At 33.0% G+C, this 23,632-nt stretch overlaps 1 protein-coding gene across 1 annotated transcript in view; it reads left to right on the top strand.

Moving 5' to 3' along the window:
• KMT2E (lysine methyltransferase 2E (inactive)) overlaps positions 1–23,632 on the top strand; it is a 96,794-nt gene that overhangs the window by 54,967 nt on the left and 18,195 nt on the right. The window contains exons 5-15 of the mRNA XM_041722314.1: positions 65–294; positions 3,035–3,115; positions 10,159–10,217; positions 10,330–10,361; positions 12,237–12,275; positions 15,411–15,641; positions 15,774–15,904; positions 16,911–17,028; positions 18,339–18,448; positions 20,859–21,123; positions 22,017–22,115. Of these exons, the coding sequence (XP_041578248.1) occupies positions 65–294; positions 3,035–3,115; positions 10,159–10,217; positions 10,330–10,361; positions 12,237–12,275; positions 15,411–15,641; positions 15,774–15,904; positions 16,911–17,028; positions 18,339–18,448; positions 20,859–21,123; positions 22,017–22,115 (1,395 nt within the window). The remainder of the gene's footprint in view (positions 1–64; positions 295–3,034; positions 3,116–10,158; positions 10,218–10,329; positions 10,362–12,236; positions 12,276–15,410; positions 15,642–15,773; positions 15,905–16,910; positions 17,029–18,338; positions 18,449–20,858; positions 21,124–22,016; positions 22,116–23,632) is intronic.

The following is a 23,632-nucleotide window of genomic DNA, read 5'->3' as shown; positions in this document are numbered from 1 at the left end:
CAAATTTTATTTGTGTTCATATTGTTGAAATTATATTGTGCTGTATTTGTGTTCAATTATCCAGGACCATAATTATGGTGCTCGTCCTCCTCCAACACCTCCGGCTTCCCCTCCTCCATCAGTTCTTATTAGCAAAAATGAAGTAGGCATATTTACCACTCCTAATTTTGATGAAACTTCCAGTGCTACTACAATCAGCACATCTGAGGATGGAAGTTATGGTACTGATGTAACCAGGTGTATATGTGGTTTTACACATGATGATGGATACATGATCTGTTGTGACAAATGCAGGTAAAATGTTTTACACCATTAGTTTACCTTTTTGAATTTTGCTAACCTTTGATATTTAATCTTGGAGAAGATAGGGTCACTTTTAAAGGAATTGATGAATGCATTTTTTGATGCATTGCTGCTGTCAATGTGAAGTGTGTTTTGCTAGAAAAAGTCCCTATGGCAGAGAAGCTCTCTTAGAGTTTATTAGAAATCTTCATTGTTGACTGAGTAATAGGCAATCAGTTCTGAACTTTATTCATATAGGATCCCATCTCTCTTTTTGCTCATTCAGGAATAATACAACTACATGTAGTCGTAGACAAGATAGAAAAATGAACCCTCTGAATTTCCTTTGGAATTATTTGTGCTGTATAGTCAACTGTGATTTTCCAGTTTGGGGGAATTATACATTTTGATTGATGTTTGTTTGACCTGACTCTCTCACCTCCTTTTGACTTGAACCTTGCAGCACTCTGGAGTCTCCTTGAACCAGAACCACAGTCTCCCCTCCCCCAACCCTGGTTCAACCACCAAGAAAGGCCTCCTCCCCTAGAGAAGGTGTGATTGGGACAGAAAGTGGGGTTTTGTTTTCATTTTTTTTTTAAGGGCGGAGGGAGTTGGGGAGGATGGAGAGGGAACAAGTAGGATTTCAGCCTGAAAGTTACTGAGTCCATCCCCTGCACAGAGTGGGAAGCAGAGAGGATTTAAGCAGTGTAGTGTAGGAGGTAAGAAATTTTGGTGGCTTTACACAATTTCCTGGGTCAGATCTTTGTGGCATAGCTTCATTATTTGATTTGAAATAGTATAACATATACCCATATTTGAATGTGAGGGTAAAAATACATCTTAGAGCCAAATAGAAATTACTTTTCGTTATTTGTAATTTTGTTCCCATCTATTATGTGGTTAGGAGTTGGATGTTATTGATATAAAACATGCATGTAGTTGGATGTTATTGATATAAAAACATTATATTTCAAAATGTTGATTTGCTTTTGCCAAAAAGGGGGGAAATTAGTCTTAATTGGAGAGTGAAATTTGATATTTTTATGTAATGTGATATTTTGAGTTAATTTTAATGAAAATATATTGTAACTTTTCAAATTTAAAAATTACTGTGACACATATCATTACTATGAACAATCACCTTAGTTAATTTATTCAGGAGGTAATTTAAAAACTAAAATAATAACTTCAATGATAACTTGTTTTCTTTATTATTTTTTAAATAATTAGAAATTCCCAATTCATACTTTAACTGATCATTAATATAGTTTTAGTTGATATTGTCTAATGTAATAAATTATATACCATTTGTCAGTGTTTTCATTTTAATGCATGGTTTCTTTTGATTTATTACAATGATCCAGATACAATATAGAAATAGCTTGATTAGAAAATAGTGAAATAGTCCTTAGGATTTATACCTATCTACAGATCCTTGAAGGACCATTTCAGTTTTTGGATTGTTCAAGGTACTTGCTTCTCAGCAGCTGCTCTCTGTTATCAATCTATTTTTAGTTGTTTTATTTTTCTACTGCTTAATCTGTAGTAGACTAGCAAGGCTTTATCTTTTATCCTCTCTTCTAGTTCTATATTGCCACTGTGTATTTCCATGTGCCTATACTCCTGTTTCAAGTTTGACATCTAGAGCTCAGATCATTTATTCATTTACTAGTTTTGTTCTGTTGTCTTCATGACATTATTACTTACCCCCAAAGTTAATTTAGTTTGTTATTCTAACCCTCCTTGTCAGGTGCTCTGCTTTTCTTTCTCACTTTTTTCTCCCCACATCTTATATTCCATTACCTTCCACCTCCTACCAGTTCTTTTCCCAGCATTCTCAGTTCAGAAGTGAAGAACATACGGTAGCAGTTAATTCAGTAGAGGTATATTAGAAGTGGCTAATTATTATGTAAAGAGTAATTAAGACTATTTTTAGGAACTATTGGGCCAGTTAAAGTCTTGGCAACAAAATACAATAATGACAAATTGAGAAGTTGCCTCGAGCTGATCTATGTATTCCATAAAAATAATTTAAGGACAGGGTAGGTTTAATCCCTGTCCTCACTGAATGTATCTTGGATTCTTTATCTTTTCTGCCACATTCTAGTTCTGTCTTTAACTCAGGTTTGAAATGTTGGAAAATCCTCTTAGTTCGTTTTTCTTTGTTTTTTTTAACTTCTTTGAATTAACTGTGTACCATCAAAGTACCTCTAGTTTTGCCTGTTCCCAGGTAGAGGAAATCTATACACATCCTGATATTCCTGTATAATCTGAATAAAAATCCCCCTTTATATAGATTAACTACATTCTGGCTGTTGCTTCTCATATCTATGTACTTGAGAAAATGTGGCTGTCTTTTCTTTCTAATTTCCCAAATGAGGTTTTATTCAAGTCCATTATTCTCTAGGGTGCTTTTCCTATAAATTTGAAGTAATGTGAACATCTTCACTTTGTGACTTTTGATAATATTTGTAATGTATACCTTTCACATTTTTAAGTGCTACTTGCTTTAGAAATATATATATATATATATATATACACACACACATATATATAATATCCTATACTTGTCCTTTTGTCTTTGCATCTCAAAGTTTTATTCCCCTAAAAACATATTTCTATGAATTCGTCACAGCACTTTTCAATACTAAACTCAAAGTGGGCGCTTACTAAGTGATAGTTAAATAGAATATCAAATCTTAAGTTAGGATGATTCTATTAATATTTTATATGTTCTGCTTTTTTCTTTAAGTGTTTGGCAACATATTGACTGCATGGGGATTGACAGGCAGCATATTCCTGATACATATTTATGTGAACGTTGCCAGCCTAGGTAAGTTGTGCATGCTTATAAGATTGCCAGTAAATTTGCTGAAGTAATCTTCAGTTAATAGAGGTTTATATGTGAATTCTGGATTAAACAATTAGTGGATTGCTGTGTTTCATCAATTCTAAGATACAATTTTCATTTTTCTATTTATTTTCTTGGGGGGACTCTGATAGCTCTAAAATCAGGAAGAATCTTTCCATTGATAATATGTTATGGTTTACTTTGTAAGGATTTTTACTTTATTAATAATGCATAAATTAATAGTGCATCCTCTAAGTGATGGCATATTTTTTCACTGGAGCATACTATGTTAAAGAGTTACCAGAAGGACATTTCCTTAGTTAAAGAATTTTGTAGGTCTATACTATCATTCCACCACCCTACGTCAACAATTTTCAACGATCTTTTTTCATTTATACTGTCATATATTTCTTCTCCCTTTCACATGTTTTAATGGAAATCCCAGATATATTATTTCATTCATATGTATCCCTATGTATTTCAGTATATATGTGTCTATATGTATTTCATTATATATCTGTAAAATAATTTTTAAAAAACCAACCCCAAAGCCATTATTGTACATGCAACGAAATGTATTATCACCCGGCCACTGTTAAAATATTGATTGGTTGATACATCGGTCTGTTAAAACTCTAGTTAGAGTCTTACTCTTCTATTACGCCACCAACTCTGGTCTACTTTGCAGTGTGTTTAAGGAACTGAATTGTTTGATTTGTTTGCTAATTGCATTATTATGATACAACTGGTTTCTATATCCTTTGTATTTCTGTGAATAAGTATGTGATCAGATTATAGGTTTGATTTTTTTGGGGGGGTAGTTAAGAACATTTCATAGACTGCCCTATCGGGTGACAATATCTGGTTGTCTCTATGATAGGACACACTGATAGTCCTTATTTAGATACATTAATTTATTAGGGGTTGCAAGTTAGTGCCATGTTTAACTTATTGCTTATAACTTATTGCCTGGAATATTTCTATAGAAACAAAATATTAACTGTTCTTTTTTTTTTAAGATTTTATTTATTCATGAGAGACACAGAGAGAGAGAGAGGCAGACACATAGACAGAGAAGCAGAGAAGCAGGCTTCACACAGGGAGCCCGATGTGGGACTTGATTCCAGGACCCCAGGATCACACTCTGGGCCAAAGGCAGGCGCTCAACCACTGAGCCACCCAGGCGTCCCAACCATTTAGTTCTTGTAAAAAATACAGTTGACCCTTGAACAATATGGTTAAGATCTGTGCGAGTCCACTTAAATGTGGATTTTTTTTTTTTAATATAGTACTGTGAATGTATTTTGATGATTTTCTTAATTACATTTTCTTTTCTCTGGGTCACTTTACTGTAAGAATAGAGAATATACTACATATATTAAATATGTGTTAATCAACTGTTATCAGTAGGCTTACAGTCAATAGTAGGCTGTTAGTAATTTAAGTTTTTTGGAGAGTTAAAAGTTATATGTAGGCTTTTGACTGCAAAGGGGGTTGGTGCCCCTAACTCTTCATGTTGTTCAAGGGTCAACTGTATTTCATTGAGGAAAGGCAGGATAAATGCTTGTTGATTCTTACCCTTTATTTACTAGTGTTCAGAATACTGAAAAGAAATTTAGGTATTATGAACTCAGGGATTTAAACATCTTGGATATCAGTCTGTTGCAGTAATTATCTTTATTGATACTCAGTTTTGGTCAGTGGAAACCTCATCAAGTTGGCTCTTGAGCCCTTTTGACAGTATCCTAGTGGTACTAGCTAGGTTTTGTGATTTCTGGTATAACAAAGTATCTCGAGTTTAATTTATACTTCTGTGCCTCTAATTGAGAATTGGTTTTCAGAACTAGAACCTGAGAGCTAGTCATGCTCTTTCCTACTGGATTGGTCAGTGTTCCTAAGTCTTTGTCTTTCTAGACAAAACTAGGAAATATGTTCTATGTGTTTATTTTAAACATGTGAGTTTATACAGATAATTGCAATTTAAATTTGGAAATCTAAGGTTTTCATTTAACCATTTTTTTAAAAGATTTTTTTATTTTTTCATGAGAGACACAGAGGGAGAAGTAGGCTCCCTGCAGGGAGCCCAATGTGGGACTCAATCCTAGGGACTCCGGGATCACACGCTGGATGCAAGGCAGATGCTCAACTGCTGAGCCACCCTGGGGTCCCTCATTTAACCATTTCTATATTCCATTTATATCAACTAATTGCCAACAACACAGACAATATTGTAATTAGAATATCACCAACTACTCTGCTTCCTTTCATAGGAAAATGTAACAAGTCTCAGAGTAACAATACTAACACTAGCACCAACAATATGATTATGTAAAACAGTATGTATGTATGTATGTATGTATTTAAAAAGTAAACTTTGCACCCAACTTGGGGCTTAAATTCACAACCCTGAGATCAAGACTTGCATGCTCCACCATTTGAGCCAGCCATATGCCACTTTGTAAAAGAATTTAGAATTTTTTTACCCTTAAGATATGTTCCACAAGGAATATATGGTTGTGTTTAAAGTCCCTTAAAAAAAATAATAAAGTCCCTTAAAAGGGGACACCTGGATTGCTCAGTGGTTAGTGGTTAAGCATCTGCCTTTGGCTCAGGTCGTGATTCCTGGGTCCTGGGATTGAGTCCCACATCAGGTTCCCTGCAGGGGAGGGAGTCTGCTTCTCCCTTCGCCTATGTCTCTGCCTCTCTCTGTCTCTCATGAATAATTAAATAAAATATTTAAGACAAATAAATAAGTCAAGGGATTGACTTATTTCACTGTGTGATTATAACAGCAGCTGGATACATACTATGTTGATGAGGTTATTTTTTATAATAAAACATTTTGAGTTAATTATAGGTTCACATACAGTTAGGAAATAATACAGAGATTCTGTATATCCTTTACTCAGTTCCCCCCAGTGGTAACATGTTCCAAGACTATTTGTACAATATCATAACTAGGATATTGACATTGATATAGTCAAGATACAAAGTATTTCCATTGCAAGGATACCTAATGTTACATTTTACAGCCACACCACCTCTCACCCCTCGCAACTCTCCCATCCTTACCTTTGGCAACTCCATTGCTGTAATCTGTAGCCCATGGCTATAGTTTTATCATTTCAAGAATGTTATTATATAAATGGAATCATACAGTATGTGACCTTTGGGATTGGCTTTTGGCTTTTTTTTTTTCCCCTCTGAAGAGCCAGCCAATTTGTTGTATATACCAGTATTTCGTTCTTTCCAGTTGCTGAGTTGTGTTCTGTGATATATATGTACCGTAATTTGTTTAACCATTCACTCATTGAAGGACATTTGGGTCTTTTCCACTTTTTGGCTATTGCAGAAAAAGTTGCTATGAACATTTGTGTACAGGTTTTAGTGTGAATAAGTTTATTTCTTCTGGGATAAGTGCCTGAGGGTGCAGTTGCTCAGTCTCATGGTGATGGCATGTTTAGTTTTATAAGAAATTGTCCAACTATTTTGCAGACCAGTTGCCCATTTTATATTCCTACCAGAAATATGAGTAACTAGTTTTTATTTTTAGGATTTTTTATACTTTATTTTCATAATTATATACTTAAATGATTATATCCTTCCACCCCTGAAATAAAATTAAAAAGGGATTATTCTTTCCATTGTTTATTTCCTTATTAGAAACAAATATGTACATACGTATTTGTATACCTTTCCTTACTTAGGTGATAGTATATTACAGTTTTTGCCACATATCCTTTTTTCTCTTAAAAATATGTGCTGGAGGGACACCTGGGTGGCTCAGCCGTTGAGTGTCTGCCTTGCACTTAGGGTGTGATCCCAGAGTTTGAGGGATTGAGTCCCACATTGGGCTCCCTGAATAGGGCCTGCTTCTCCTTCTGCCTATGTCTCTGCCTCTCTGTGTGTGTGTCTCTCATGAATAAATAAATATCTTTAAAATATATATATATATATATATATATATATATATATATATATATATATATTTGTGTGTGTGTGGGTGTATATATATATATATATATGCTGAAGATCACTTTATAGTAGTATGTAGAGATTGACTCATTTCTATCTCTTCAATATGCTCCATCTTTTTCATGTAATAGTTTATTCAGCCAGTGCCCTTTCATGGACATTGAGTTGTTTCAGTCTTTTTAAATTGAAGATTGAAGTGGGATTGTTCAGTAAAAGGGTAAATATTAATGTATAGGTAAAATTTTGTCAGGTATTGCCAGATTCCCCTGAAATAGGAGCTGTACTCTTTTGAATTCTTACCAATAGTGGGTAAGCATGCCTATTTTCCCAAGGCTTATAAGAGTGTATGACAGACTTGTAATTTTGCCAGTTTATTGCAAAATTATAATCTCAGTATTATACTTTTCATTTCTTTACCATGAGTGAGGTTTTACTATGTGATTTTGTTTCACCTTATGACAGTTAACTAACCTTTTGCCCAGATATTTTTTTAAGAATTATTTTATTTTATTTATTTTATTTTATTTTATTATTTTATTTTTTTATTTATTTTATTTTATTTATTTTTTTATTTATTCATGAGAGAGAGAGAGAGAGAGGCAGAGGGAGAAGAAGGCTCATACAGGGAGCCTGATGTGTGTCTCGATCCCGGGACTCCAGGATCACACCCTGGGCCAAAGGCAGGCACTAAACCGCTGAGCCACTAGGCATCTCTTGCCTAGATAGTTTTTGATGGTGTAAATGTCTGTTAATGAATTCAGTAAGAGCTGTTTTAAAACTGATCGTTAGGGAAGGTAGTTTGTTGAGTGATACCTCCTTATTATTTTGTGATAAATAGGGTGGTTATCAGTAATGCTAGGATATTTATATATCCTAGTAGACATTAAGGCACGCCTATTACTGAATTGTAGACCTTTCAATCTAGAAATCTAGAGCTCTATTCTCTCATCTAAGAATAATAGCTAATCTTATTTGACCTCTAGACTGATAAGTTTTGATAGTGAAAATGTTGACAGGAAAAATAAAACAATTACTATGGATGATGTAGTTCACAAGTGGACAGTTCGTGAAATATTTTACTTTTTTTTTTTAAAGATTTTATTTATTTATTCATGAGAGACACAGAGAGTGAGGCAGAGACACAGGCAGAGGGAGAAGCAGGCCCCATGCAGGGAGCCCGACGTGGGACTCAATCCTGGGTCCCCAGGATCACATCCTGGACCAACGGTGGCGCTAAACCGCTGAGCCACCTGGGCTGCCCAAATATTTTACTTTTTAAAAAAGTTTTTATTTGGGACGCCTGGGTGGCTCAGGGGTTGAGAGTCTGCCTTCAGCTCAGGGTGTGATCCTGGAGTTCTGGGATCAAGTCCCACATCAAGCTCCCCATAGGGAGCCTCCTTCTCCCTCTGCCTGTGTCTCTGCCTCTCTCTTTCTGTGTCTCTCATGAATAAATGAATACAATATTTTTAAAAATAAAAAGTTTTTATTTAAATTCCACTTAAGATACAGTGTTATACTGGTTTCAGATGTATGATATAGTGATTTAACACTTCCATACATCATCACCCACTGCTCATCACAAGTATGCTCCTCATCCTTATTCCCTATTTAATCTGTCCCCTCTGTTTGAAATATTTTACTTATTTGTTAAAAGGTATATGTTTATTATTTCAAAAGTGGAAATAATTTTAGGTTAACTAAATTTAATACAAATAGATTCTAAATCAGTGGTGTACATTAATTTTAAGAAATTTATTTTGGTTTTATGTTAATAGCAAATTCCCCAAAATAAATCCCTCTAAGAAATATTTGTATGGTAGTTTATTTATATTTCATTGATTCTGAGATTTGAAACTATGGTTATAATTTCTGGCTCAAGTACATTTCACATCAGTTATAAAGATCTATAAAATACTTTGGTATTGAGTTGTTTAGTTACACGCCTTAATATGTGTTTCTATATATGTAAATAAAATACATCTAGATGGTGATTATCATATAAGTATCAATAAATAGATTTTGAAGAATATATGAATGCATCTATAAGCTTCTAAATGTTTCAAGTTTATGTATTTAAGATGTTTGGGATATAACATAAATGCTATTTATATAAATGTTGACATAAGTAATGACCTAACAAAACAGTGGATTTGGACCCAATTTGAAAAGTGCCCTCTACTTCAAAAGAAGCTAATAAAAGAGATCTGACATTTCAGTGATCTAAAATGAAATCTTAAGCTGTAAAATACCTTTACTGGTTGAAAATAAGAATAAAATATATCTAGATTATAAAATATTAAAAACTGCTTTAAAATAAAATTCTGAAGTTTGAAAATCTAAAAAAACAATAAAGAAAAAGTTATTTTGGTTTTAGTTAACATTGTTAGCATTCTTTTTTCAAGACTTTTTGCTTTAAATATTTAATTTGGAAAAAAAAAAAAAAAAAAGGCAGCCCAGGTGGCTCAGTGGTTTAGCGCTGCCTTCAGCCCAGGGTGTGATCCTGGAGACCCAGGATTGAGTCCCACGTCATGCTCCCTGCATGGGGCCTGCTTCTCCCTCTGCCTGTGTCTCTGCCTCTCTTTCTCTCTCCTCTCTGTGTTTCTCATGAATAAATAAATAAAATATTTAAAAAAAAAGGAAATCTTATATAGAGTCACTTAACTGGCATCTACTGCTAATTGTGCTAGATAAGATCTGAGGCAATGGAGAATACATATGTTTTATACTGTTTGTTTTTCGATAAGAACATTAGAGAAATTGGGACACCTGGGTGGCTCTGTGATTCACCGTCTGCCTTCTGCTCAGGATGTGATCCTGGAGTCCTAGGATCGAGTCCCACATCGGGCTCCCTGCATGGAGCCTGCTTCTCCTTCTACCTGTATCTCTCTGCCTTTTTCTCTGTGTCTCTCATGAATAAATAAATAAAATATTTTTTTTAAAAAAAGAAAGAACATTAGAGAAATGGTAAAGTTTATTACATTTAAAGCTGATCAGTTTAAATCTAAATATATGAAAATTTAATAAATAATCATGTTAATATTTTAATGTAGGAGTTTGGATAAAGAGAGGGCAGTGCTACTACAACGCCGGAAAAGGGAAAATATGTCAGGTAGGTAATGTGGAAAGTAGAGGAAAATAAAAATTATAAATCATCTATATTTTTCTACAAAGATAACAAATTGGTTTAAAGAAGTATTAAAATATGTTTGCTTTTCCGGAAGATGGTGATCCATTAGTTTATTATATGGAAATAGTATTTCATTTTTAGGAATAGATTTTAGAAGTACAACTGTGAGACAACTTTCATTTTGGCTTAAAGGAGTACCAATACAAATGATTTTGAATAATTGTAGTTTATTGAACTCTTCCTGTTTGATGGACATTTAGATCGTTTTCAATATTTTTTGTTTGTTATTATTACAAATGGTACCTTCAGTGAAACCCTATTGGATAATTTTGTTTTTGAATTTTTGTTCATCTTTGGATATATACCTGGAAATAGGATTACTGGGTGAAAAGGTAAGTGTAGAACTTTGCTAGATATGGCTAAATTTCCATTCATAGGGAATTTTGAATTTCCACTGGTAATTTATGCAAGTGCCTGTTTCCCACAGTCACGTCACCTCAGTGTATTGTCAAGATTTTTGTATCTTTTCTAGTTTAATGTATAAGAAATGGTACTTGTAGTTTACATTTAAATGTATCTTACTTTAAAAAAAATAATAAATGCATCTTCGTGTGAGGTGAGGAAAAGTTTATTCTTCAAACAGAAATACAGTAGTTTGTCATGTAGAATGCTGTCTTATTTTTTGTTTTGTTCAAAATAGTATTACAAGTTATTTATTTATTTATTTATTTATTTATTTATTTATTTATTTATTTATTTATTTATTTATTTATTTATTTATTTATTTATTTATTTATTTATTTATTTATTTATTTATTTATTTATTTATTTATTTATTTATTTATTTTTTTATTTATTTATTTATTTATTTATTTATTTATTTATTTATTTATTTATTTATTTATTTATTTATTTATTTATTTATTTTTTTATTTATTTATTTATTTATTTATTTATTTATTTATTTATTTTTTTATTTATTTATTTATTTATTTATTTATTTATTTATTTATTTATTTATTTATTTATTTATTTATTTATTTATTTATTTATTTTTTTATTTATTTATTTATTTATTTATTTATTTATTTATTTATTTTTTTATTTATTTATTTATTTATTTTTTTATTTATTTATTTATTTATTTATTTATTTATTTATTTATTTATTTATTTATTTATTTATTTATTTATTTATTTATTTATTTATTTATTTATTTATTTTTTTATTTATTTATTTATTTATTTATTTATTTATTTATTTATTTATTTATTTTTTTATTTATTTATTTATTTATTTATTTATTTTTTTATTTATTTATTTATTTATTTATTTATTTATTTATTTATTTATTTATTTATTTTTTTATTTATTTATTTATTTATTTATTTATTTATTTATTTATTTATTTATTTATTTATTTATTTTTTTATTTATTTATTTATTTATTTATTTATTTATTTATTTATTTATTTATTTATTTATTTATTTATTTATTTATTTATTTATTTATTTATTTATTTATTTATTTATTTATTTATTTATTTATTTATTTATTTATTTATTTATTTATTTATTTATTTATTTATTTATTTATTTATTTATTTATTTATTTATTTATTTATTTATTTATTTATTTATTTATTTATTTATTTATTTATTTATTTATTTATTTATTTATTTATTTATTTATTTATTTATTTATTTATTTATTTATTTATTTATTTGACAGAGTGAGCACAAGCAGGGGGAGGGGCAGAGATGGAGAAGCAGACTCCCCACTGAACAGGGAGCTCAACTCAGGGCTTGATCACAGGACCCTGATATCATGACCTAAGCTGATGACAGACAAAACAGATGAGCCACCCAGGCGCTCTGTCTGCATTCTATTTTTAATTAATAGAATAATATTCTAGTAGATGACTTTAGTGAACTGATTGATTCTTAAGTATTACATCCAGTTTTAGAAAAAAACTAACTCAGAATTCCATGTTCTTTCAGGCCTTTCGTGAAGGATCTAGGAAGTCATCAAGAGTTAAGGTAAATACATTAAATTTAAGTCCTTAAAAAAAATAAAAATAAATTTAAGTCCTTAGTACTGTCAGTTTCAGTTTTTTAGGAGCTTACTAAGTGCATGCTTGTCCATAATCTTTGTTTTCATCATTGTGTATCATTTCATTATTATCTTTATCAGAAGTGGCACCATTGAGAATCTTAATTTGATTAATATGCTATCTTAAGAGTTTAAATTAACCCTGTTAAAAAAGCAAAAGGAAGTGGTATATCAGTAACACTGAGAATTTGAAAATTTGTGTGTGTTTTTTTTTTTTTTGCACAGTTGGGATTCTAGTGATTTAGTCAAGTCAGTTATAGAATACTATAAAATCACCATAGAAGTACAAAGTAATCATTTGTACCTTGAATTAATTAGAATATATCCTCAATTTTGTAGATGCCCAGGTTGCTGAGAGAGGCAAGGCTTGTCAGCTCTGCCTCCCCCTAAAAGATAGGTGTTGGATCACAGAGGTCAGCTATATAGTGTTTTTGTAGCTTCCTAGGTTATGTGGTTAAAGGATAATGGGTTTCTCAAGTTGTCAGATAGTAAAATTGGATGTGAAGAGCCTGTTACAGTATATCTGTTATGCCAGTAGTGTAAAGCATGATCATTATTCATATTCCATATTTCCTGGAAAACAAATCATTAAACAGCTATCCAGTGATGATTATTACATGTTTTTATAGTTCTTTCTCAAGAAAGTTAATACATGGTGTCACTGCAAACCAAAGTTTCATAAAATGTTCCTTATGTGTTAAAATTGGGGATTTTATATTAAAGTTGTGTTTATTAAAGTTGTGTTTATGGGATATTCTCTGACATACTGTACGGTCTGCAAAAGTTTTTGGATTCAGCTAGTAGAAACTAAATAATTCACTAGTTTCCCTTCCTTTCTAATATATCCAGTCATCCCAATAGCAGGTTTATTGAAGAAGGGGCATCTTTTACTTAAGTGAAATATTTTCATTTATTATATAAAGAAATGACTAAGGAAATAGAATTTTAAAAATGCTTTATATGTCTTTGAAGATATTTTTCCTTAACTCAAAGATACCTCTTTAAGATCATAACAATTCTACTTAGTAATTCTGTAGTATTTATAGGTTCAAGAGATATAGAAGAATTTACTGTATCAAATGCATACCAGGTCAGTAGAAGGCTTGGGTGAGGGGAGGGTAAAACAGAAAGAAAAAAAATTAAATTTATATATATAATTTCTTTAATAAAGCTGAGGAAAGCCTTAATATGTAATATTTCATATTTGTATAAAAATCTATTGTAGGGTGGTTATTATAACATGGCATATTTAAGTATATAAAGTATCAATTGGTAAAAATAAAACTACTCCTATCAAGTAGTTGAACAACTTACTATAGTTAGTTTCATTGTAGAAAGGTGATACCTTGTATAATAAAAGTTCGTTATTTACAGAATGTGGACAAATGATAAATTTTAGTGTTAACTGTACATGTCTAACAGAATATATAAGGATCTTTACAAATTCTACATAATTTTTAAATTTTAGTTAGGTTGTACATATTATAGAAATCTGTTTTATCATCAAGGTGTTCACTGTTACAGAAAGAAACTGACAAATAGTGTTTATAAGAAAGTGAAATGTCATGTGTTAAAACCAATTATAAATTTGAATTATGCTAATGAAACATATGTTTTTGTTATCTGCATTGGTTGATTTTCATCCTGAGATTGCAGTTAAGAATTGTCGTGGAAGGGGACGCCTGGGTGGCTCAGTGGTTGAGCGTCTGCCTTAGGCTCAGGGTGTGATCCTGGAGTCCCGGGATTGAGTCCCACATTGGGCTCCCTGCATGGAGCCTGCTTCTTCCTCTGCCTGTCTCTGCCTCTCTGTGTCTCTCATGAATAAATAAATAAAATCTTAAAAAAAAAATAAAAAAGAACAATTGTGGAAGTCCACATTTTAATACATTTTTAAAATGTATAGTAATTGTGCCTATTTATAAATTGCATTCCAGCAAGAAAATTGTTCCTTTTTTTTTCTTTTGAACATTTTTTCAAGATTTTTTATTTTTAATATTTTGTTTTTTAAAGATCTTATTTATTTATTCATGAGAGACACGCAGAGAGAGAGAGAGAGAGAGAGAGAGAGAGAGAGAGGCAAAGACATAGGCAGAGGGAGAAGCAGGCTCCATGTAGGGAGCCCGATGTGGGACTCGATCCTGGGACTCCAGGATCACACCCTGGGCCAAAGTCAGACGCTCAAACACTGAGCCACCCAGGCGTCCCAAGATTTTTTAAGTAATCTCTACACCTGGTGTGGGGCTCACACTCACCACCCCAAGATCAAGAGTCACATGCTCTTCCAACTGAACCAGACAGGTGCCCCCTTCTTTTTGCTGTGTAACAGACTTTTTTTTTTTTTTTAAAGATTTTTATTTATTTATTCATGAGAGACACAGAGAGAGAGAGAGAGGCAGAGACACAGGCAGAGGAAGAAGCAGGCTCCATGCAGGGAGCCCGATGTGGGACTCCATCCCCGGACTCCAGGATCACGCCCTGGGTCAAAGGCGGAGCTTAACTGCTGAGCCACCCAGGCATCCCGCTCTGTAACAGATTAAAAGAGGCTATAACTTCTTGTACTTGGCACTTAGCATTTTTGTTTTTATATATAATCTATATAACTGCTGAGCAGGGAGCCTGATGTAGAACTTGATCCCAGGACCTTGGGATCATGACTGGAGCTGAAGGCAGCTGCTTAAAGACTTGAGCCACCCGGGTGCCCCTTCACTGTCTTTTTTTTAATCATTGGCTAGCTGGCAGTGACTCCAAAATTTTGAGTATTTGCAGTTTTATTAATGACCTCCATTTGGCTAACATGGCGTCAGTGAAGCCTGAATTTTTGCTAGTCCAACATAACTTGGCCTCCTTTAGTTATCTAAGTGCTTATTTGCCTGGCATGCAGTATAAAGATGTAGTAAGCTGATCATTTATGGTTTTTCCCTAGGACCAACTTAGAAAGCCTACCATTATCTCTTCTTTATATTACGTTCTTTTATATAGATTATCATTTATTTGTGTAACTGTGTGTGTATATATAAATACTTAGAAGTCCAGATATTAATACTTATTTGCTATGATTTTAGGGTTCAGCTCCAGAGATTGATCCTTCATCTGATGGTTCAAATTTTGGATGGGAGACAAAAATCAAAGCATGGATGGATCGATATGAAGAGGCAAATAGTAACCAATATAGTGAGGGTGTTCAGAGGGAGGCACAAAAAATAGCTCTGAGATTAGGCAATGGAAATGACAAAAAAGAGATCAATAAATCAGATTTGAATACCAACAATTTGCTCTTCAAGCCTCCTGTGGAGGTAAATATATCATTTGCCAAAAACTTTTTTTTTGCCAAAAACTTTAACAAAAGCTATCTTATAATGTATATCTTGAGTAATAAGACTGAAAGCAATCAGATTTAATTACTCTCAACATTTCTCTGGTTTTAGAGCCATATACAAAAAAATAAGAAAATTCTGAAATCTGCAAAAGATTTGCCTCCTGATGCACTTATCATTGAGTACAGAGGGAAGTTTATGCTAAGAGAGCAGTTTGAAGCAAATGGATATTTCTTTAAGAGGTATACTCATTTATTTTACCACTTATCTATAGTTAAGAATTGAGTTTTTGGCTATTTCATCAAGATGCTGTATTTGTTTATATTTTGCTTTTCTAAGTGATTATTCTAATACATTTAAAATTGTAGTGTGATCTAACAGTGACTAATGCCAACTTTTGAACTATAATAAAATATAACAAAAAAGCAGATGTATTCCTCAATCTCACTCATATCTCGCTGACATTCCTATAAACAGTCTACTTCAAAAATAACTGCAGCAGTATAAATGGATGTTAATTAAAAACTTACTCCCTAAGATTATAAGGAACCCTTTTGCATCCAAGACCTTTCTTAAGTCCTTATAACATAATTGCTAGAACCTAAAAAAGATCATTGGCGATCACAGCCAAAACACCTTCTTTATTAGAGGATGTTTGATTTGGTCTTACATTATTGCCACCACTTTGAACTCTCACTTTCTTTCTTGGTCCTGAAATGGCTCTGGAGCCCCTTCTATGCTATGTGATTTTGGGAGGGGATTTGATGTTGTGACCCATTGCTTTCATGAGATCTAGAAGAATGTTAGTATCTCTAGGGAGATAATATTCTCAGTCTATATGATAATTAAACTATTTGTTGTTTATAACTTGAGTTTTTAAGATTTGAAAGATATACAAGAATAATTCTCTTGGATATAGCAAATTTTATCTGAAATAGTGCTATAAATCAAACATTTAAGTGCACTGTGAGATAAAGATTTTCAAGGTGTCCAGTTATGAATCCTTCTGTAAAGGCAGTAGTCACTCCCTTTTTATTTTTCCTTTTAAATTTGAATTTCTACCTTCAGCTAACTGCCTTTGATTTGGGTAAGATTATTGGAGCAGGTAAAAATCTAATTAGCATGAACAAATGGGTTCTGATATCAGATTGCCTATATTCAGATCTTGGCTTTACTATTTATTTACTTTGAATCTTTTAGAAGTTCATTAATATGTTAATAATTTGTAATGCATTTCTTTCTTTGTAGGCCATATCCTTTTGTTTTATTTTATTCTAAATTTCATGGGCTAGAAATGTGTGTTGATGCAAGGACTTTTGGGAATGAGGCTCGGTTCATCAGGCGTTCTTGTACACCCAACGCAGAGGTAAGCTTATAGAAATCGTTTTGGAAGGCAGGGGTTTAGGGGATATGCAGAACCGAGCATTAAACACAATCTGGTAGCTTAAAACACTTTTTAAGTATTGCAGCATTTTATATTGTCCAGTGTGTTTCCATTGTGAAAAGTTAGGTAATATTGGGCTATGAGGGCTTAAAAGTGACTTTGCACATTGAATAAATGTTCTTTGTAAGAAGAAATATTGGACTTCTGTTTATTTCAGAAGCTCTATTTATGGGTCAAATATAGGATCTGATTAGATCAAGATAGAGGACAAAACTGAAAGCTAAAGTAGATTTTATATGTGCTAGTCTAAAATCTTTTAATAAAACTATGTTTTAATTTGGAGCCCTAAGTAGTATTTCTGGTTTTGTTTTTTTACGTGCCAAACTATACATTTTTAATTTATAGCTATGTTACAGTTAAGAGCATAGGTTTTGAAACCAGACTTATTAGATTCATGTCTTCTCTTTGACTTACTACCTTTGTAAACTTGTCTATGCTTGTTTTATGTGTAAAAAGTTAAGAGGACTAAAGGAGTTAATACATTTGAAGTACCTAGAATAATGTCTGTCATAAAAAAGTATGGTGTTAACTGTATCATCACTCATTACTGCATGTCATCAGATTGAAGATACCATTATTTATAAAACTCCCAATGTCAGGGATACTCAGAAGTGAAAAAATATGCATTGTAGAGTCAATGAAGTGTAGTATGTGCTTTTTTTTTTTATTTTAAGATTTTATTTATTCATTCATGAGAGACACAGAGAGAGGGACAGCGACATAGGCAGAGGGAGAAGCAGGCTCCACGTAGGGAGCCTGATGTGGGACTCAATCCCAGGACTCCCAGGATCATGCCCTGAGCTAAAGGCAGATGCCTAACTACTGAGCCCCCCAGACATCCCGTAGTATGTGGTTTTTAATGCTACATGGTAGTCTGTAGAGTTTGCATCTCTGTATTTATGTTTCCAGTTTATAACCAGCAATTAATTAATTTTAAAAAGATTTTATTTATTCATGAGAGACAGAGACCTAGGCAGAGGGAGAAGCAGGCTCCTGGTGGGGGGGCGTGATGTGGGACTTGATCCCAGGATCATGACCCAAGCCAAAGGCAGATGCTCAACTGCTGAGCCACTCAGGCATCCCAGTAACAATCAATTTCTAGATAGTTTTGTGATTACAGATTTTCCACAGTGTACTCATGAATTCCTTTAAAAAGTTTTCAGAATTGCAGGATGAGGAGCTACTAAAGATAGAAATTTTATAAAAATATAAAAATTTCTTTTGACTAACAGGTGAGGCATGAAATTGAAGATGGAACTATACATCTTTACATTTATTCTATACAGAGTATTCCAAAGGGAACTGAAATAACTATTGCCTTTGATTTTGACTATGGGAATTGGTAAGTTCAAGTCTCTATGTTTGTTATCTGTTTTGAAATAGTTCTTTTTTTATTTTTCTTTATTAATTTCTTAATTTTTTAATTTTAATTTAATTAAAAATTTAAATTTAATTTAATTAAAAATTAATTTTAATTTCTTAATTTTCTTAATTAATTTCTTTATTAATCTTTATTTTTAAAGATTTTATTTATTTATTCATGAGAGACACAGAGAGAGCAAGAGAGGTAGAGACACAGGGAGAGGGAGAAGCAGGCTCCATGCAGGGAGCCTGACGTGGGACTGTATCCTGGGACTCCAGGATCATGCCCTAGGCCGAAGGCAGGCGCTAAACCCACTGAGCCACTCTGGGATCCCTTGAAATAGTTCTTAATGTCCTCCTAAAACTGTAGGTATTTTCATAGCTTTTTTATTTGTATTTATTTTAAGGCAATTAAATGTACTTGAAAACAAGCATTTTGATGTCAACCTTCCACTAAGCATGATTATTAGTTCTTTTCCAAACTTTTTAAGATTTTATTTATTCATGAGAGAACGGGGAGAGAGAGAGAGAGAGAGAGACTGAGGCAGAGACACAGGCAGAGGGAGAAGCAGGCTCCATGCAGGGAACCCCATGTGAGACTGGATCCAGGGTCTCCAGGATCACGCCCTGGAGGCACTAGGCGGCCTAAACCGCTGAGCCACCCGGGCTGCCGTCTTTTCCAAACTTTAAGTGTGATAAATGCTCATAGTAATTAAAATCAATAGTCCTAATTCCACCATACAACACTGATCTTGTTTACATGAGGATTTTTTCTTCTATTTTAGGGGGTACAGTTTTAGTCCTATATTTAATTTGGCTGATCAATGTGAATGGGTAATTTCACTATTGCCCCTCAAAACAAAAGAAATTGTGCAAATTTTCTTTGCAGAGAAATCAAAAAAGTTTGTTGGAGTCCTGTATGGAAATTCTGAGAACTGTTGTTCTGAAACACTAGGGAAATAAAGTCAATTCTGAGTATAAAAACTTCAACTTAAATTCTGTGTAAATTATATTCTGTACTATTTTGCCTTCATCTTTTCTCGTTCATTACTTTTGAGATTCAGTTCTGTTGTTCTGTCTAGCTCTTGTTCATTTATTTTCACTGGTGATAGCATTTATCCATTCCTCTGTTGGTGATCCTTTAGATTTACCAAAAATGTTCCTATGATTTTTTGAACATATCTTTGTGGGCACATGTTCTCTCCATGGGAGGGAATCTAGGGGGTGTACTTGCTCAGTTGTAGGGCTTACACAGCCTCAGTGTTTACCAGACATGGGTTAGTGACCAGTTTCTCGTCTCACACCTTTCTTCCTTGCTTCACTTCCTTATGGCTTTTAAATTGATGATAATCCTTGTGAAACTATCTTTTTATATTTTTGCCATTTTTCTTGATTTTTTAAAAGATTTTATTTATTTATTAATGAGAGACAGACACAGACAGACAGAGAGAGAGAGGCAGAGACACAGGCAGAGGGATAAGCAGGCTCCACGCAGGGAGCCCGACGTGGGACTTGATCCCGGGTCTCCAGGATCAGGCCCTGGGCTGAAGGCGGCGCTAAACCACTGAGCCACCCAGGCCGCCCCATGGAAGTCATTTCTTAAAGTATAAGACAAAACTGGTTAAGTTTTGAGACCATGGAATGAAGTAAATACCAGTTTTGTCTTAATGTAAACCAGAGTATCATTTTACTTTTAAAAATTCCATTTTAGGGATCCCTGGGTGGCGCAGCGGTTTGGCGCCTGCCTTTGGCCCGGGGTGCGATCCTGGAGACCCGTGATCGAATCCCACGTCGGGCTCCCGGTGCATGGAGCCTGCTTCTCCCTCTGCCTATGTCTCTGCTTCTCTCTCTCTCACTGTGTGCCTATCATAAATAAATAAAATTTAAAAAAAAAAATAAAAATTCCATTTTAATGTTTTTTTCCTTTTCTAAGTCGTAACTGGTTATCCTTTGATTGAAGGCCCAGTCTCTGGTCAGGATCAACTTTTAATGATTGTTTTTTATTTTAATTTTTAAATTTTTTCTAAGGATTTTATTTATTCATGAGAGACACAGAGAGAGAGGTAGGGGCATAGGGAGAGGGAGAAGCAAGCTCCCTGCAGGGAACCCAATGTGGGACTTGATCCTGGAACCCTGGGATCACCACTGAGCCAGAGGCAGACAGTTCCAACCATTGAGTCACCCAGGCATCCCTGATTATGTTTTTTAAATGAGGGAAAAGAATTTCTTTTGCAGTAGTTACCATGGGTTTGCAAATAGTGAAAAGTAAGGACTGCTTATAAGTAGTAGTAATAGCATACAGTTTTACAAAATTAAAATGCAGCTTAAAATGGATTAGAAAATTTTACAGTGTGTGTCTTGAATAAATATTTAATTGGTTATCTTTCTAGTAAGTACAAGGTGGACTGTGCATGCCTCAAAGAAAATCCAGAGTGCCCTGTTCTAAAACGTAGTTCTGAATCCACGGAAAACATCAATAGTGGTTATGAGACCAGAAGGAAAAAAGGAAAAAAAGAAAAGGATATTTCAAAAGAAAAAGATACACAGAATCAGAATATTACTTTGGATTGTGAAGGAACAACCAACAAAATGAAGAGCCCAGAAACTAAACAGAGAAAGCTTTCTCCACTGAGACTATCCGTATCAAATAATCAGGTACTGAACTATGTATGCTCTTTTGCTTTTCAACAGAAATCAACAAAAGAAAATAATTTGTCATATTTTAATCTCTTTATGTAAAATGGTTTAAATTTTTTCAGTTGAATCTGTTATTTAATGAAGTACTTAGAAACATAGAACACAGGTTCTGCTAGGATTTGGGCAGTGTTAAACTTGTTAAACAATTCAGCCAGCAAATGCTTGCAGAATTCAATGCAAGATTTTTCTATAACTGGGTAATTTAAAAACTTCTTCCAGATGGTATCGTCCTTATGTTAATAATAAAATGTTCTTATTTAAAGTCTTAATTTCCTTTTTTTAAACATGTGGGGCATAATTCTATAAAGATGAGAGAGATGATTTTTCAGAGAAAATTCTCTTTGCACGTAATTTTGGGGAATGAGTTTGGCTCATTTGTCTGCCCTGCTAGAGAATGGTTTCTTATATGCCCTCTACACAAATGGAAATTAGGCAGGGCCATGTAAAATGAAAATAAAGTTTTACTCTCTCCAGTACCCCCATCTACCATAATTTAATAGTTTAATTAATTTAATGATAATTTCCCATAAGTTTTAAATTGAACAAACATTTTTTGAGCACTTGGTATCTGTAGGCCCTAGGTTTTATGAAGTGATTTTATATGTTTACTTTGCTACCATATTTGACCCGCTGGATTCTATTGATAACATTATTGACTAGAACTTTATTTAAAAAGCAGAATTATTTAATTTTGAAATTTTTCTTGAATTAAAACCAGTTTTAAAGTTCTGAAGCTGATTTAAGTAGGCTCATAATTTGTCTACGGTGAATGCATTAAATGTTGTAATGTAGTGTCCCTGATTTGTAGACAGAATAGTAGTTTCTATAAAGCAATCATTTCTGTCTTCCAGGAACCAGATTTTATTGATGATATAGAAGAAAAAACTCCCATTAGCAATGAAGTAGAAATGGAATCAGAGGAGCAGATTGCAGAACGGAAAAGGAAGATGGTAAGTTGGGAAGCTTCATGCTGTCTCTTGGGCTTATGACAGCTGCTCTTCCCATAGTAATTGTTGCTGCCTTTAGGAGGGTTTTTACACTGTTCTTTGTTTCAAATGAGCAAACATGATGTGCCACTGAACATTTGTTTGGCTTTGTTATTATCATTCAGGTAACTTGCACTAGTCTTTTCTATTTTTATTGTGTGTTCATTAGACATTTTAGAATGTATGACAGTTAACATTTTTGAGGCTGAGAACTATTAATAAATTTTAATGCCAGAATTACTGTTCAAAATGTCTTTCATTAGCTAAATTGTACCTTTTCTCTTCATAATTAAATGTAAAGCAAAAATGGAATTTTAAAGCTTATAACAGCACCAAATAAATGGCTTATGTAAAAAAAAAACCCACTGGTAGCTACTATTCTGTATCTTATATTGGTATCAAAAAATAAGGTTTTCATTAAAATACATTTGGTATTTATGGTCTTTGTTCTACTTTTTATACAGATAAGATACTGCAAATAAATTATACAAGATACTTTCTTAGAAATCTATGTTAATTTAGCAGTGGATATAATTCTTAGGCTAGTTAGGTATTATGATATATTTTGCCAAAGGTTTGAAAAGGCCTTTACACACCAAAATAATGATTTTAGCATGGATTTTCCCCACTCCATTTTTTTTATATGCTTCCTTGTTTCCTATGTGTGATTTTCATGTTGTATTCCAAGGAATCTCAGTGTCATATACTTAGGGTAGGGAGGGGTAGGATCTTTGGATCATTGTGTGTTTTATTGCCTGGATGGTCATTCCTCCAACATTATTTCATTGTTGATGTTCACAACTCTGAGAGCAATGCGGAACTGTTTCACAGTGTCTGGATTTCAGAGGCACAGTTCTGAGGGGACCAGGTGATATCAGAGAGACAAAAAACTATATAGGATAAAGTACTCAAGGAGGTTGGTTATAAAAGAGGGGAGGAGTTTTTTTCCTATGCTTAAAGGAATTACCTTGAACCCTTTTCAAGACCTGGTTACATCTAAATTATGAACCTACCCAATTTATTGGTGGCCTTCTCTTGACTAGATTTTCAGTATTGGTCCATTTGTTCCACAATTGCCAGAGCAGTGTATTTGTACTAGACTGCAAAACCATTGTAGAGTATCACTGGGTTTTGGATGAGGCATGTGTCTGGTAGGAAGAACCTCTTTCACAAGTGACTTTAAGGGCTATAATGACTACTCTAAAAAACATCATGAAATTAAAAGAGTTTAATGCCCTTACAATAATATTACTCCAATTACATTTTTGAAAAAGCTTTTATGACTGTGGGGCTACATTTAATGCTGAGAAAATCTGTGAACTTAGAACATCCTCATTTTCAGATCCCAGAAGAAAATAGAAATACCCTTTTGCTGATGAACTTTGGACAGATAAAAAGGGAATCCATTTGTATGCATTTTAGCATATTCATTTTAATATCTGCCTCTAAGGTAGTGGCTGTGCAGCTGGGTATTTTTCATA

The sequence above is a fragment of the Vulpes lagopus genome, chromosome 11 (assembly GCF_018345385.1).
Source record: "Vulpes lagopus strain Blue_001 chromosome 11, ASM1834538v1, whole genome shotgun sequence".
NCBI lineage: Eukaryota > Metazoa > Chordata > Mammalia > Carnivora > Canidae > Vulpes > Vulpes lagopus.
The sequence above is the reverse complement of the archived record's forward strand: the minus strand, read 5'-3'. Positions and strand labels throughout refer to the sequence as shown.